This window comes from Polyodon spathula, chromosome 18 (assembly GCF_017654505.1).
Source record: "Polyodon spathula isolate WHYD16114869_AA chromosome 18, ASM1765450v1, whole genome shotgun sequence".
Lineage (NCBI taxonomy): Eukaryota > Metazoa > Chordata > Actinopteri > Acipenseriformes > Polyodontidae > Polyodon > Polyodon spathula.
Genome location: NC_054551.1, coordinates 7067368 through 7085697, shown reverse-complemented (window position 1 = coordinate 7085697; position 18330 = coordinate 7067368). Strand labels below are relative to the sequence as shown.

The 18330-nt window shown below is 37.5% G+C and overlaps 1 protein-coding gene across 2 annotated transcripts; it reads right to left on the bottom strand.

Annotated features, from left to right (window-relative positions):
• Positions 1-2572: 2572 nt before the first annotated feature.
• Positions 2573-18092, bottom strand: LOC121330900 (eukaryotic peptide chain release factor GTP-binding subunit ERF3A-like). Of its 2 annotated transcripts, none has more exons than XM_041277836.1 (15): positions 17667-18092; positions 15668-15718; positions 14867-14908; positions 13203-13439; positions 12716-12749; positions 12511-12588; positions 11986-12166; positions 11379-11533; positions 8923-9063; positions 6360-6453; positions 4216-4296; positions 3684-3857; positions 3277-3366; positions 2948-3116; positions 2573-2754 (listed from the first exon to the last, which is right to left on the bottom strand). In XM_041277836.1, exons 1-15 carry the CDS (start codon positions 17857-17859, stop codon positions 2702-2704), a joined length of 1773 nt encoding a protein of 590 aa, XP_041133770.1. In that variant the 5' UTR covers positions 17860-18092; the 3' UTR covers positions 2573-2701. The 2 variants fall into 2 exon arrangements, with proteins under 2 accessions (XP_041133770.1, XP_041133771.1); XM_041277837.1 differs by having other exon boundaries at positions 13203-13436.
• Between the last annotated feature and the right edge of the window lie 238 nt (positions 18093-18330).

Here is an 18330-nt window from a genome sequence, read left to right as displayed (position 1 = left end):
TTGATTTGGTATTGCAAATCCCTTCCAGAAGTTCGTAGAGATAGTATCTTTTGATTTTGTGAGAATTGTGAATGAAATAAGTTAGAAATACCATATAACTGTTACTCAGTCAAAACAACAGCTTTTATCTCCTCCTTTCGTGTTCAATAATTTGCATTTCAGAAAAGCATTATTTACGTGGAAAGACATATTTATAACTTGGGACTGAGGTTTCCATTTCAACCATAGGTCGACTATTGCATTCTGAAGGTCTCAATGATCGCAGGCCAAGGAAAAAGCCACTCTTAGCAAAACGTCACAAGAATAATCTCTTAAGTTTGCAAAACAGCATTTGAATGATGGATGAGTTCTGCCGAAAGTTTCTGTGGAGTAATAAAACAAAACTCAAGCTATTTGGTCATGCTGATAGTCATTACATTTGGAGACAGTCTGGTGAGGCCTACAGAGAAAAGAACACCATACCTACTGTCTAGCATGGAGGTGGTAACATCCTTCTATTGGGCTGTTTTTCCTCTAATGGCACAGGAAATTTTGTTCCAATACATGGTAAAATGGATTCCATAGTATACCAAAATATATTGGCAAATCACTTGAAAGCCTCCACTACAAAACTTGGTTTAAAGTGTAACTGGACTTTCCAACACGAAAATGCAGAGCATACATCAAAAAACTTTCAGAATGGTTAAAGAATAAAATCAAGGTTCTGGACTGGCCTAGTCAAAGTCCCGATCTAAATTCGATTGAGAATCTTTGGCATGAGTTGAGAAGGCTGTGCACAAGAGAAGTCCACAGAATTTCAATGAACTGGAACAATTTTGAAGAATGGTCAAATTTCACTAAAGAATCATGTCAAAAGCTCAGACAAATATCACAATCGTTTAAAAGAGGTTAGTATTGCTAAACGTGCCTCAACTAGCTATTCATTTCATTTTCCTTGTCAGGGTATGAATACTTCTGAATTAACATTTTTGGAGTTTTGCAAAAAAATTGCTAAAATAAATTATAGACATCATTTTCTTATAATTTTTTTTTGTTCATTCACAAAAGCAAAACTCTTGCTACAAAAGATTTTTCCAAAAATTCTTTGTTCGAGATTTCTAGAAATTCTAAATTTCCATTGGGGTATGTAAACTTTTGACTACAACTGTGTATAAATAAAGTGTGTGTGTGTGTGTATATATATATCTGGGTCAAACCCTGGCTGTAATAACTAGCAACGGTTCTGCAAGAAAGTTTACATTAAACCCAGCAACCTATGTTCGATAGCTGGCACAGCCTCTCGCTAAACTCAAAAGGTACCATTGTCCTGATGCTTTGGCACTCTGCACAACAGCATTGTATTTTCAACTCCAGCAAGGAAACTGAACATTATCAGGATGGTGCAAGATTCGGAATTTTCACTTAGCTGGCACAGGGTATGCCCCATATGCATGAGGGAGAAGGAGAAGTGTTGTTACTGTATGGTTGGTGGTGTAACGTCAGGTTGGCTGGTATGGGTGAGGATAGCAGGCCGGAGGGAAATAAACATAAGTCAATGGTTTCGGGTACAAACAGCAGTTACTAGGCTTTTGTAGGATTAAGACCAAACATAGCCAGGTCCCATGGCTCCTTTCCCAAAACATACATATTCAGGGCCAGCAGCTTTACCGATAAACCAGCGTTATCCTAGATTATCCACATTGCTCTAAACTCTCTGCACTTCTCCCATGCTCTCTCACCATCTGTGCAAATGCGCATTAGAGTGACGTCACCACTTTGCTTACAAATCCTGAAAAAGGACCATTACAGTGGGGAAGCTGCCCACGTACAATAGAAATTACATTTCCTACCTGGGGAACCATTTTTCTGCCAGTGACAATCTATTGATAGGAATGCACTAGAAGAGAAAAACCATCTACAGACACTCATTTCCCCCTCTCATAAATAAACAAAACCCACCAACATGCACACAAATGGTCAATGACAAAACTTCACTTGCTAGGGCTCGTCTCAATTGCATATTTTTCGACCTCCACTTTGGTTAAATTGGAAAAATGACAAAGAATGATTTCCATCTAAAGATACAATCACAGCCTACATCAGGACTATGAAATCTTGAGCAGTCTGCAGTTTTGTCCCTAATAGACTTCATGACTAGGTGGGAGTCCAGTGAATAAAGGTGAATAACACACTTAAAATAAATAAATAAAATAATAAAAAATAGGTCACAATACAAATTTGTTTTTTAAATGTAATATTTTATTGTCACTGTAGTTGCTTTAACATGTGAACACACGCTTTCACACTCTACAGGCTGTGAAGAAACCAATCTCTTGATATAAGCAAAGGGAGACATGTACAACCAGGATATTAACATTATTTTGGCTTCAATTTTTTTTTTTTTTAATTCCAAGCAATCCTGTCCACATTTGTTAAGGTAGTTGTTGCCACTTTCTCTCCAAAGGAAGCAATTTGAAAGAATTGTGTTTTTTTCTTTGTTTAATAGTAAATGAATAAGGGGAACTAACAATGGCATAGCTGAGCTCTCAATATGAGAAAGCCGACATATGTGAATTTTAATATTTGTATTTTATTTTATTTTTTTTTTAAAACTGTAATTTATTCTTTTAGAGACAGGATTAAAAGAAGGCGATGAGAAGCAGGCTGTTGCCGAGTCCACTTTCCTCACAGTTAACTGGGTCGGGCTTCCACAAGGCCCTCTTTAGTCTTTCTCTGCTACCAGCTTCAACACCTTGCCAATGGCGATGGTCTTACCTAATTTAAAACAAAAGAAGAAAAAAGGCATATTATGCCAAATAATTTAGCACAAACTTTGGAATCGTACTAATAAACGTGCACATTGATTTCCAAAGGATGCTTATCTCCGTACTAGGGTATGCACGATAAATTGTTATAAATGTAAATCAACAATGTGATCATGCAAAGTATTAATTTGAAGAAATCTCACCTTCATCTCGTAAGGTAAAGCGCCCCATCTGGGGGAAATCTTTGAAGGTCTCAAGGCAGATGGTTCCTGCAGTCCTTAAGCGAGCAATACACACTTGGTCTTGTTTCACAAATCGAGGTCGCGTCTTGCTCTTCTCGCCCGTCTTTTTGTCTACCAGGCAGATTAAGGCCTAGACAGAGATTAATGAAGAATTACTTTGCGTTTCAAGCTATTTCCAAGACATTTATACATACAAGTATATATTTAGAACTGTAGGAACTGGAACGTAAGACTATATGGTCCATAATTTCACATACAAGAGCAAAATAAAATATGCTGCCTGTACTTACTGAAATTTGGACTTCCTCAATGCATGTATGGATGTGCAGCACTGCGTTGTAACCTGGGCAGATGATGGATTTGTGCTCAATGATGACAATCTGGAAGGAGGACACCAACATTAAATGACAGCTTTATTACCACTAACAGTATGATATGATGCGCTATACCTCTGGAGTGGATCCATGCCCACATGTGCCTCTGTGTTGACAGATGAGAGAGACAGTTCCAGGCTACGAATACCCATAACACTGTATAGAGCTTTTCATATATTTAGCCTGGAAACACTGTGGAAACTTGTTTTGTAGTTAAATCAAGTTACAGTGATGACTCAGGTGATTTTTTATTTTTTATTTTTTTAGGACGTATGCAAGAAATAGATTTCTCAATATCGTCTCCTGGTGTCCTGCCTGCTCACCTGGGCGTCAAAGGTGCGTCCAGAATGACAGAGGTTCTCTGCATTGCACAGAATGAACCCTGGCAGGATCTCCTCCTCTTCAATTCCTTTCAGTCTCAGCTTCAGGTTTTCCCCTGGGCTGGCATCATCTGTCTCTACATCATCTGAGAGCAAACTCAGGACTTCCACTGTATGCTGGAAACAATTGTACTTTGAATGTTTGAAGTAACATCTAAGATGTTTTAGTTATTTTTGTAACAAAGTCTGAAAGTCCTACTCCTCATCCTACCACCACCCCCCCCCAACAACCACAACAAAGAGTGACAATTGAAAAACTTCAAATATTTCATATTACCAAAAAAAAGGCCATTGACAAGACTCAGACTCAGTCAAAACACTAGTACAATTGTAGAACTTTTTTTTTTCTTTTTTTGGTCCAAAGAGATCCCACAACTTTTGTAATGGGCATATTGTATCAATGGATTTCCTCTCTCACAAAAATAAACAAACAAATAAATAAACAAAACAAAGTGATCCATCCACAAGAACTTACCTTGTTTGGCATCATGACAAGCTGCTGTGCTTTACTGATGGACCCAGACTCTAGCTTGCCGAGGACAACAGTGCCCATATCCTATAATCCAAATAGGTACATTTCATAGTCTATCTGGAGAGCTGGCAGATCTGACACTAGAATAAGAAAAACTGCATGCAACAACTCAGAAAGGTTGTCAAGCTAAATACTACACCAATGGCAATTTGTAATCTGCATCACAAAAGGCAGTTATGTATTTATTCATTTTAACAAATGCACTGAACATGAAGTCCCTCAAACATTTCCATATTCTAAATACTAGTGGTGCAACAATTAAATCAATGCATCAAATACTGATGTCTCCTTAAATTTCCTGAGCTTCGATTACATATTGGTGAATCGATGCATTAAATTAGAACCCAGTTTGCATTAAAACTTTTAGTGCTAGTACGGTAGATAAACGGTAGCGCGTTGCTAGGATACGCACTTTAAGCCTCCACATTCGCGTTGGAGATGCCCCTGCTTCACAGGGGAGCCTAAGCACATACATTTTATGTTATGCGTAATCATTTCAAAAGTATGCTAATATTAAATATACCGATTGCCTTCTTTTGTTTCAAAGTATGTTGTGTTTGGATTATATGGCAATATTATATAAAAAAAAAAAAAAAAGCAGCTGAATTTAGTACGGTAGTTAAATTAGTCAGGATTTATGAGATTAATACATTTTTGCTTTGGACAAAATGTTAACAGTAATGAACAACCATAGTTTGACAAAAATATCTTCTGTTAAAATATAGTATTTTTTATTATTATTGCAATGTTAAAGTGTAAAAGTGTACCGGTAAATTAAAGTCTATTCATAAAGCCCTGTGAACTTTTGGTTATAATTTGTTTTAAGTTTCACACATTTTGTTTTCACCATAAAAATGTTGTTTTGTTTAGTTCTATTACAGATACATGTTAATATAAGAAATGTATATAAACAACAAAAGTATACATCATGTTTTAACTATATACGTTTATTAAACATTATCAGTTTGATTTTTATTTTCACAAAAGCTAGCACTGAACTTCAGTTGTGTGAAGTTCCCATTACGTAAACAAAATCTGCTGTATTAAAAATCCAAATCTTTATAAGTAGCAATCCTATATGGCGCCACTGCAGTGTATGGAGCAGGATATAGTATCCAAAGCACTGGGGAGGTACCCATAGTGGTTGTAGAGCGTCAGTAAAATATGTACATGTAATGCACAAGACAGTCTATGAGAAGTGCTCTGGTAGAATATGTTTGAAACACACAAAACATACGCTAACACTAACAATTTTAATTTCTAAAACTGAGCACCGTCCACCGAAAGAAATGTCTCGAAAACCCTCTGCCGTTTAGGATTTTTTTTATTAAATGCCCAGACGACCAAAAAACAAATGTTGAATGCAAACGACTGATGCACTATGGAGGCACAACAAATCTCCAGGGTCACTTGACAAGTTCATATTATTAATATTTTTAGTTGTAGTAAAATGTGACTGATTACCTGCTTGGAATGGTGACAGCAACAATTGTGTAAATAAACAATGTGTACTTTTATTTAAATTATAAAAACATGATTACTGTTCTATAGAACATACTTTTAGACTACATGTGAATGTTTTATTCCATTTACAGGGATTACCTACAAAATAATAGGATTGTCAATCAACTATAAACTAGTAGCTATGGTGACATCACCAGTAAATTATGCAAATTGGTACCATAGAAGATTCGAACCTCCCTTCGATAACATGTTCTGAACCTTCGAAGGTCAAAATATACCCTTCGTTGCAGCCCTACCAATTAGAAAAACTACTTGGAAGCAATTGTCAAACCCCTTCATTTTTATAATATCTGCCCTTATATGCAACAGATTACTGTACATGTTGATAAAAATACTAAAACTAAAATTAACACATTAAATATGCGTTTGGTGAAATTTGTCACATGACCTGTTATACATCCACCATATTACTCAACGTTTAACAACTTCTTCAGAGTTTATACGTTTAAAATTCCCATCCCCATAAAATACCTATTTATGTTACTGTGCAGTATTTTATTATCTGAAACTGGGCTTATGCAGGACAGTTTTTTGTTGTATCATTTAAGCAGATTTAAAGTTACCTTGTATTTGTCTACTATTGCTAGTCTGACTGGTCCATCGCTTGATCTGTTGAAGTTTGGCAGACTGTCCAGATGTGGAATGAATGGTAACCCTCTGCAAAGTAAATCAAGACAATAGAGCATTAGCAGAGAGTAGACTTTTCTTGAAGTGAGAGCTGCTTGGCTGGGATTTACTCGGTTAGGTAAGGTCAACTCTGAGAAATTAACACATTCATTAAAAACAAATGTATGTTACTTGGCACTGCAAATAAAGCAGTGGTTCCCAACCTGTGGTCCACGAACCCTTAGGGAAAACAAAATAAAAATAGCCTCCTTGCACCTGCAAGTCCCCAATTTAACAACGCAAATCATCTTCAGCAGAACGTAGCCCCTGCCGCTGTATTACACTTCACACACATTGTATAAGTGTGGATAGATGTGCGTCGAGTTGCAGCATAGCAACGTGTTTAGCCTGGTGGCAATCACATCACGTTGCAACTTGCCGCACGTTGGATGCAAACCCACGTGGTTCACCCCGCTAGTTGGGAGCAAAAACAGGGTCTTTGAAGAGAAAAATTAGTGAAAATGAAGCAAGTGGCTGTGGAGTACAGTGGCGGGTTGTCAGCAAAGGTAAAGATGGGATTTACTTGGACCGATAGTACAGAGGAGCCGTGACAGCTGTGTGTTGAATGTTATTGATTTGTGATTCCTATTTTAATAACTGATAAGTAAGGCTGGGTCAGAGTACATTTTTTCAAAATTTGGGAAGGAAGGGGGACATGGTGGGTTTAGTCACGGGGATGTAAATTCAATTATTATTATTTTTTTTTAAATACAATATACATTACCTACATAAACATGAAATTAGTCTGTCTACAGAAGTAGGGAAAAAACGAGAGTACTAACCTAAATATTTATTTATTATGGTTTTCAAAACATCGGGTTCAAGTTTTAATCTTGTAAAATTGGTAAGCTTCACAGCATAAACACTATAAATAAACGGCCGTTTTACATAATATTTGGTGGGATTTCTACAGGACAGCAAACAAAAACTGAAGGTTTTATATACCTTTAAGTCAAAAAGACTGTGTGCATCTGTTGCTTCTGCTGTGGTAGTTTGCAGTTATTTTACGTTTTGGTTTGTTTGTTTACATATTCCGATACAACATGTGTAAAATTGATGCCTTTCTGGAGCGCCAGTACATTTTTATATGCAGAAAATTATTACAGCAAGAGTTGGAAATCTTTTCCAGAACTGGTAAACATTGCATTTAACTTCACTGACAATTCCGTAATAAGCACGGTATTCATGCTGTCCCACAGTTGTCTTCAAACAGTAGAATGGCAATGCTGAGATACATCGCTTGACTTGGCTCAAAGACGACCCGACAGGCATTGAAAAATGCAGCTGCAGGTTGACAAAATCGGACAGTAGAGTTGCACTGCATGCAAGTCAATTTTTTCAGTGCTGTCAATTGATTTAAAGTGTGAATTGCAATGGCGACCGAGCTCATTCAACATCATTAGCTAAACCGTGAAAAAATTTAAAAAAAAAAAAAAAATGTAGAAGTAATTTCAACTTGTGTTGGCAAAGTTAAATGTTCTCTACTAAAATCCTTAGCCTTACTGACAAGCAACCAAGTAAAGATGCAGTTGATCAGGACAGCAAGGAAACATTTGCAGAGCAGTTTCTGAAGGACGCCCAAACTGGTTACTAAGCAACCTGGCTTAGAGCTTTTAGTATGGCAGTTAAAATGACAATAAAAACTGTCAGTGCAATACAGTATTTAAAAACCATTCATTAATTTTAAAAAATTAAAAAAACAACACATACATGGTATTTCATAAACATTCAGAGTGTATCCATCATTTATTTATTTCATGAAAATCATATTATTATACCCCATTCGCCATAGCAGAACCTCTAAAATAGTAGTTGGCATCACTGCAAGGTATTGTCACATGAAAGTTTGAAGTCAGCTAATCTTCAGCGCCACTTAGAAACGAAACAGTGACCCCGACTACAAAAACAAGTGGATTAAAACCTATTTGTGAACATTGACAGTGAAATGCACAAACTTGACATCAAAAGGAGGAAGACAGCCTAACAGAGCTTTCACATTTCATTAAAGTTAGTCTTCATGAAACAAAATGACCGACTGACTTCCGGTTCCACGTTCAACCCGAGTACCTGGAATTGTCCGACAAGGCAGTGAAGTACCTGATGCCATTTGCCACCACGTATTCTTGTGGAGGTGGATTTTCTGCGCTTGCTGGGTTGAAATCAAAGTTTCGGAGTAGGCTGGACGTAGAACCAGATTTAAAGCTAAAACTCCCCACTCCAACCGGACATACAGACTGTGACATCACTGAAACAGCATCAGCCATTTCATTAGGGAAGTTAATCAATTTACTGTGTGACATCATTATCAATTGCCGCACTACAGTGGAAAGTAAAATGAATACAATTTCCTTGTATAGTGGCTGTGTGCCACTATGGTAGTAGTACATGGTGGTCCGCAAAAAGTTTGGGAACCCCTGCAATAAAAGGAATCTAAAATCAGTAATACAAAACACTACTTACGAATACCAGGTGCAGAACTCTGCAGGCTCCTTCAGGTTGGCCCCTGTCAGGCCAGAGCAGGGCATGAAATGAATATCTTTTTTGGGGTTAAAGCCAACCTTCTTCAAAAATGGCACTAGCTTCTCTTTACATTCTTCATACCTGTGGGAGAAGAGAGCTGATGGTAACTCAGGATTACAATTGGACCTCAGGTTAGACAAGTTATCTCTCTTTACATCCAGTATTCCCTCAAAGGCTAAAATGCGCACATTTTTTGCAGTAACTTGCAACAACCTTCGCACTCAGTTTATTAACTTTCACAGGTTATTATGAATATCAACCTCAAATTGATCCTCCAGCCTCTGGAAGTAAACCTATTATTTTGAGACCCTTCTTACAAAGCATTAACATAAGCATATTTGTATCAGTCTTGCAGCTGATTCTCCGATTTCCCTCTGTAAAAACGTTATGTCGCATTAGTGCAGAGCTCCAGCGAATCTACCGGTACAGGGTGGGCGAAGCAGGAGTCTGACGATTCTCTCCTGCTGCTCATGAACTTTACAGTTTTTAATTAGTCATTTAATTGAATACTAAAATCAGCGAAGGACAATCTTCCTGCACTATTTAGAAGTATAAATACTAAATACTAAATAAATAAAAAACGACCAGTTCAGAGACAATCAAGCGTTTTGAAACTAGTAAAAATGTAATCAGCACATTGGTCAAATACACATTGAAGTGTATAGTAATTGAAGACATACCATGTCCATTATTTTTTGAGAGTTTATTCACCATGTGACTTAACTCCATGTCTCTGCTGAAACTCAACATCAAAAAAAAGCAATGTTTCAGTAAGACAAAGCTAAAAGAAATCCGATTATCTATAGGAGGATGGCGCGATAGTATTCTTAAAGTTTTGCTGTAATTCATGTGATCATGTACGAGTCAATACCATTAAATATCATATTAATGCCAGTTGTAAACACGCAAAGAATAAGAAAGCAAATAAGATGTCAACAATGGCAAAGCACTGCATTCTTCTATGCTGGAAAACCTAAGGTTCAAGACAGAGCTTTCCCGAAGTATGTAAGCTAAATTAATTGCATATTTCATAATTGTTTAGTTTATTTCTTTCCACACTACCTGCCTTTAATGAAGCTATAATTAGCAATTTTAAACCATGGCCGTTTCTTAATTAAATGACTTTCTGACGATGAAAAAATTAGCTCAAAATTATTTTTCTAGCTGTACACTCTTAAAGGAAATTGATCACTTTACTGTGTAAAGGATGTAGTCACTACACTACACACCACTGGTTTCATAAAGACATTCTGTCTGGAGACACACCTATTTAAATCTTGCAAATAACACTGCAGAATAAGGAAAGAAATAATTGAGAGGATTAAAAGGGAATCTACTTAATTACAATCGGGTAATACATAGCAGTGTACCTGTTTTAGAGCAACTAGTCAGTCAACACGCCTTAAGTTTCATATTTTATCCTGGTTATTATTATAATGCCAGTAAAACACTAAACTTAATTTGTGGAGTTTTGTACATAGGATTACTCTCACATGACATTGCTGGACTGTTTCTAAACTTTCATATTTTTTATTGTTATTGTAAATGAGCAATAAACTAAACAGGTATTTTCAAAACACCTTTATTTGTAGACTGAACTGTTAGTGAAACTGTGTTAGTGGAAGACTGTAAATATGATTCTCACAACTGCTGGACATTTGGTTTTCTGAACTGTTGTAATCTAATTCTTAGGTTTTTCTGCTTATTTTAATGCCAGCAATGAGCCAAGTGATGTCTATAAACATTATGACAGGTTTGAAGTGTCTTCAGGTTCTTTACTATCTATTAAAGCAACAAGAGTGATTAAAAAAAAAAAAAAAAACTGTGGTAATACTTATTAAAAATTTACCTATTTTAACTATCACCATTACATTTATGTTCAAATGCCATATTTAATTAGTAATACGTTCATAAAAAGTGGGAACAAATGGAATTGGCTATTTTTGAAAAACTGAATTTGGTATTCCTAAGAATGGAACAATCAGTAGCCCTAAAGATGGGTACAATTGAAGACAGTGCAGATGCCAGTGTTTTATGCAGTAGTATAAAGCAATTTTATGCAGGCCACCAGTTAAGCATGCCGTCTATATCTATGATAACAACTGACAGCGCTGCATAGGATCAGAGGAGGATTCAAAATCAGAGGCAGAGCCACAACAAATGTCTTGTTTAAACTGAAAGTAAATTATAAAATTGTTGAGATAATTGTGTTGGAATATTGGTCCAAAATTGTATAATGCAACAAAAATATATTAAAAAGGGTTAATGCACTGCCGAAGGTTTCACACTGATAATTTACCCTCTCACAGTCAAAAAGTTTCTCAGTATCTAAAATGCTCAGCGGGAATGCTGTTTACATCTATATTTGTATCTAGGTGAACTGGACATGTTCCAACCTCTCCAGGCTCCAGTTCACTGTGGGGTCATCCATTTTGTTGACAAGGACTATCAGATGTTTTACTCCTGCTGTCTTTGCCAACATAGCATGTTCTCGCGTCTGGCCACCCTTTTCAAAACCTGTCTCGAACTCTCCTTTCCTGGCAGAGATTACCTGCATGACAAAACAATACAATGAAGTGCTCAAATACCGCTGGGATGTTTGGAACTCTAAACAGCTATTCACCAAACAGAAAACTATTTCACCTCCAAATAAACATTGAATGCTTTATATTATGATTTGAAAAAAAAGCTATACAGTATATATATATTTGGTGCACTTTTTTTTTTTTTAAGTGAAAAACAGGATTCAAAGAATTTTGTTCTGCTTTGATATATAAATATCTAAAGCCTGAAATATTCTGACCACTGGGAGGAGGTGCTATTGGCGTAAGGTGTTAAAAAGGATTAATACAGATAGTAGAGGGAAATTCAGAGAACTCAAAATAGGGATCCAATAACCAGCAGATTACATACAGAGAAGTGGATACAAGTAATAAAGAACCAGCCAATACAGAAATACAGTACACTGAACTCAATACAGGGTATAAAAGAACTAGTACTCACCAAAACAGCCAGGTCAGCCTGTGATGCTCCACCAATCATGTTCGGGACAAAACTTTTGTGGCCTGGAGCATCCAGAATGGTAAAGTGCTTCTTTTCTGTTTCAAAGTAGGCGCGTCCCACCTCCACCGTCTTCCCCTTGTCTCTCTCTTCCTGGTTTGTATCCAGTGCCCAAGACAGGTACCTGCAAAGAGGAAAGGCAAAGAGTAGCATCACACACTTGTACCATGCACGCTGTCACATGGTGGCACTGAATTATGGCCATGGGATCTCAAGGTTATATAACCTTAGGGGATGGACAGCTTTTAACAATGTCCCCAGGGCATCAATTGCATTCGGAGAAAAGACAATAATTACTTAATACTGCGAAATACATACGAATTTGAAATTAACCGAGTCAACAGTGAGTCGGTCTGTTATATACATACACAAAGAGACTATGCAAATGAGTTTTGTCATTTTAAGTCAGTAAGGATTTACTTTTGTAGAGTGAAATCAGGAAATCCTAATAAATGTTTCTCAACTGACCAAGTTTCTCTGTTCTTTTCTTTTGCTTCTCTTTCATATTTCTCCAGGGTTCTTTTGTCTACCATTCCTGTAAGGTACCTGGAAAAAAAACAAAAAACACACACATTAAGAGAATGCCTCGACTGTTCACTTATTGCACTGATATTAAAAAGTTAATCACAAAAAACTTGTCGTTACAGATTTATTTTTTAAATCCAGTACTTACATAATCTGCCCTCCAATTGTTGATTTACCAGCATCTAAAAGTTATAAAGTTAAAAATCAATTGCCGCGGAATAGTGAATCCAAGGTGTACTTCCTGTGCTTGCATATAAAAACGCACCATAAAACAGGACAGCACAATTTGTACCCACATGCCAAAATAACCAACCTCTATGGAGAACACTGAAGCATTGCAAAAATAAATATACAATATCTATGCAACATCCACAATTAAAACACAAGAGCTTCTTAAACCTGCTGGTTTAAATCATCAAATAGAGCTTTTGGTTTAAAATCCCAGTAGTAATAGGATGTTAAGACACTTCAGGAGACCAGATTTACTGAAGAAAAAGAGAGTGACTGTTTAATCAGACTAGAGAATAAGGCAAGTAAAAGTAGTCCATTTGTTTTCACAAGCATTATAGAACACAGAGTCAAACAAAACAAGCTGGTTGTTCCAAGACCGCTGCCCCAGATTTCCTTTGACTTACCCACATGCCCGATAAACACCACATTCACATGCTCTTTTTTAGGGGCGTCTGGAGTTACGACGGCCACTTTGGGTGTTGGTAACTCCTCTTCATCCTCCATCATTTCCTGTGCACCTTCATAAGATGGTACTCCATCCCCCGAAGGGCCGCCTCCTGGCTCTGCTTCGTTTGGCTCCTCTTTCTGTTCCCACGACTCTTCTGTCGTCATTTCTGCCTCTCCATTCTCCACTGGTGCTGCTGGCATGAGAAAAAGAAATCAAGTAAACAAACACGATCCGACACCTACCAAAAGGTCCACAAAAACTCCAGAGCATGTAAACAGACATACACATTGCACTTGATTGTGTGCTAAAAAGTCTACATTTATAGCACACCTTCACCAGTATTAGCAGACATTTTCCATAGCTATTTGTCCACTACTGATAAGCACAAATCCAGCAAACAATTACTGTTTTAACTTTTGCATATTTTTTTCAGCATTAGAGCTTCAGCACTGCCTTGTCAGATTAATTAGGCACTTGCTGATCGTGGTCAAAACACTATTTGCCAAGTGGTTGCAATTTACAAACCTTTCTAAACAATGGCCATGTGAAACATCTGAACAGCCAAAGCATTTAGGAGAATATTTACTGTAATGAATTGCAATATTATGAAAAACTGTACAAAACATGTTTTCAATACTAAAAAGGTTGAAAGAACACAATGCTACACACAAGATTGATCTCAAATTCTTGGATGGCACACATTCTGGCCAACAAAACTGTATGCAATAAACACGTTAAACACTTATGTATGCTTTAAGACTTTATATTTTTCCAGCTTAGCTAAATTACTTCCTTAACAATGTAAAGACTTAATTTTCTTTGTTTTTGTTAGGGGTGAGAATTAAACATAATTGAGTAGTGGATCACTACACATTTCAATCTTCCCACCACTGCAGTCAGCAGGATAGCGACTGATATTCAGAACAACGTTCCTTAAGTGTACCCCTTGCATTCTGTCAACTTCTAGGCAATTTAATTTAATCAACTGCTGCTAAGAAAGTTTTTTTTTCCTTCACCTATTCATATTTATCAAAAGTACAGGAATAATTATTTCATTTTGACCACACCATCATATCGCTAGTGTTTCTAGTATGTTGTGCTATTGTAAGCTGTAACTGAAGCAATGCCTGAATGTGTGCTTTCTGTCCAGAAATTAATCTCCCAGGCCAGTGGGCACTAAAAATGCATATAGATTCTGCTGCCTCCATGGCTTCATTCATTACAGTTTTGTCACATGAGTTGTGTTCAGACAGCACTTGAGTCATTTTGAATGGTTACCTGGAGGGTTTTTTTAACCTAAACTATGGAAGAGTCTCCCAAATTAACAGCCAGGCTCCACTTTCTAGTTATACAACAGCAAAGGTCGGGGTACATTTTACACTGTATACAGCACCACTTAGTTACTTCAAGTTCCAGTATTCATAGTTTTAGATTTTTAATACAACCTCTTACCTCAATGACGTGTACCTAAAAAAATATATATATATTATATCCAGTTGTCTTTATTTTACCCTTTTTAAAATTAAAGTTAATACCAGCCAAAACCCTCCACATTTATAGAAGAGTTGGCTACAATGCAACATTAATAGCTCAGCAAGCACACAATGTATAGCTACATACCAACAGTGTCTGAAACTTCCATGATGGTGACTACATCAGAACCTATAGGAAGAGAGAACAGACTCTTGTATACTGTGACTGCATGAACAGACTTTGTACTTTGGTGGAAAATGTTTGGGTAGATATTTCTAATCTGTCAAGATTATTGTTTTGACTATGAGAACTAGACTATTTCCAAGTAAATACACCATTTACCCACCATGTTAATACAAATGAAGTTAGACTTGTTTCTAGGAATTAATAATATCTTTATTTTTATATAGAACTTTTCATAGTGGACCACCATCACTAATTGCTTTACAGAGGTAGGCTGTGAACTGTGCATTATATGCAGAGTAACTTATAATAGGGCATTGATTTAACATCTCATCTGCAGGACGGAGCACAGGGATGTTAAGTGACTTGCTCAGGGTCACAAAGTGAGTCAGTCAGTGGCAGAGGTGGGATTGGAATTGAATTGACTTTAACCACTGGACCACACTGCCTCCTGTTATGGTGGCTCCTGAATTAAGCAGTAAACTGCACACGCAAGGTGTGGTCACATTACCCACTGTTTCTTTGAGTGCTGCTGCTTCTACTTCTAGAAAGCAGGCAAGCCATCACATCACATTGAGCTTAAACAAAGAGCTTGCAAGGGTAAATGGTCAGATAAAACATGGGAGTGGGGGATAATAACTGGGAGCACACCCACTGAAACCAGATGTATCTCAAGTCGACACACTTCCTTTTCCCAGCGCATTGTCTGCACATTCTACACTGTAATTACAACAGTCTACACAAAGAGGGTAATATTGGACTCACCTCCACAGTATACTGGCTCTTTTGGAGGTGAGGATTCAGCAGCAAGCGCAGCTAAAAGGAAATTAAAACAGAATTTACCACCAATGACAGACTGGCACACTTGTCTTGAAACTTCTTTTAAATTCAATGTTATGTTTAAGAATGTTTAACAGAAAACAGCTGTGGATCCTTCCCCTTTGACAAATAAAATCAAAAATTCTCACATGTCTCGTGGTAATGGTGATGCATATAGACAGGAATGTAAACAAACCAAGACTAGTGTGAATATTTATTTCACAGTGCTGTTTCTGCAGATAAGCACTATATTCAAGGACTACAATTTAAATGATTAGAAATATGCACATGTTCAAACTTTAAACCAAATTTTAAAATAAATACATTTAAATCAGAGGCTTAGAATTATGATTTGCATGTGACTGTGGACCTTAATTTCCAATGGCATCCCTTGTGAAGGTCAAGGGCCTCTTTGGAAAGAGGGGTGCAGACTCCTTGTCCTATTCTGAATGTCTCTGCTTGTCCCAGTTATACATGGACATTTTAACTCAAGGGGTACAATTAAGTTAGTCAAATGTAACACGCAAATTGTTCTTTTGTAAAAATGTATATCTTACCTATTTCTCACATTAGAAAACAAAGCAAGAACAACATTTGACTTCTCTTGCGTGATATACATGCAAACAGTTCAAGATAAAGCCCTTCTTTGCGTTACCATTCACAAAACAGATTCTGAGAATCACAAGAATTTAAGGAATGTGTGTACAATAAAGTTTAATTGAAATTAAATTCGATGAGCAACACTGGATATTAAGAGAAAAAAAAAACAGGACAAGTCTACCTTTGCCTGCAGTTTTCTGACATTGAAGCATCCTTCTCCTAACATAAACCCTTTTTTATTCGAACCAATCATGAGCTAAAAGTTTTGACCTAGACTCATTTTTTAATAAACTTAATGAATGGCAAGTTGCATCACAACTGAATGACCTGTTCTCCAGAGCAAAAAGCAACCCAAGTGTGCTATCATAAATAGCCAGCGAGACCGTCAAGGTAACTACACCACTGGGAAGATCTGTATATAGTCAAGTAAACTAAGTCATAGTGTTGCCCTCATTAAAAAAACACAAGTGTCCTGTATGGGATGTATGGGAAAAGAATACAGTATGAAGCCTGTTTCTGGCTGTAAATGTCTGTTTAAGAGCGCCCAACAGTTTGCCAGTACCGTACTGGGGGTGACTTCTCCAATGCAGAACTGGAACGAACAAGAGATTCAAGTTAGGCCACAAAATAGTAAACTGGTGTGATGGATGACACTGCATGCAAATGCTAATCATTTGCCACACACAATAACTCACAAGTTGTTTTTCTTTACCTGACTAAACACACTGGCACAAAAGTCAATTTCACAGCTGGATCCCCCAACTTACACATCTCGTTATTGTTAAAAACACATTGTCTCAGGTCATGCAAGACCCTACTTACACATCTGTCTACATATCAGATTGTCAGGTATATTTCCGAAACTATGTCCGTTACTTAAGTTAACATACAATATTTATTTACTTGTTCATGTGCAACTTAGGCCGTTATCAATATTGTCGTCTTGCCATATGCCGTCCCTTCTACAATCAATCTTTATTTTATATAGCGCCTTTCACAGTGGACCACCATCACAAAACGCTACAACATAGAGGAACAATGCATTCTACACACACAGATATGTACTGTCAGTACCTGTCATATCTAGACAAGTCAACTGTATACTAGTCCACTAGGGATTGGTTCTCAAAGAGACTAGGCTAGTGTTATAATTAAAACAACTGTACGAACAGTGTTTTTCTATTGTGATTCTTATTGATAATGATAATTTTTTTTCCGTGATTCACTGCCGCCCGTTTGGGATTGACAGTTTGCAATAAACTGGGTTGCTTTAAACACGCGTTGTGGTGTCTTGGATATTCTGGGCCGGCTGTATTGTGTAACCGGGTAAGGCTTGCTGACTTACCACCGCTGCCTGCGTTTTCAGAGGGCTCATCCGCGAAGAAGGCCGGCACAAACTCGGCGGCGTGGACGTTGGGGACGAACGGCTTGGCGTTCACATTGAGCCGGGCTAAGGCGGACTGAAGTTGCGCGTCGGTCGGGGCCTCCACATCGTCCTCCTGTTCCCAAGAATCCGGGGCAGTGTCTCTCGGGTCCATCGTGGATTTACGTCTTTATTTTACCGGACTGTTCCTTCAGACTACCAGGTATTTTTTGTACCCCCAAAAGCGTTGGGTTATTCCCCAATTAAAATATTGTTTTTAAGTTTTCTCTCTTTACTTTAATTTGTTATTTCTTTTCTCCTCAGAATACAGAGCCGGTTTCTCACGGCGACACCAGAAAAAGAGAGAGAGAGCGATCCGACTCAGCACTCAACGCGAGCCCTCGTGTGTGCTGATGACTGCCCAACCAGAGGGGAGAGCCATCTTCCCGTTGCGTCATGGGAGTTGTAGTGTTTAGGCTGGTGATTAAACACTGAGAGACTAGCGAATATTAACTTTAAAAACTACAAATCCCTGGGAGTACTATTATAAAATGACGCCTTCATAGCCGACAGGCCTCGTACGAGACAATACTGGGAAATGTCGTTTTGATGAGGCGTAGCAGAGTAACCACTGAAATGAACTACA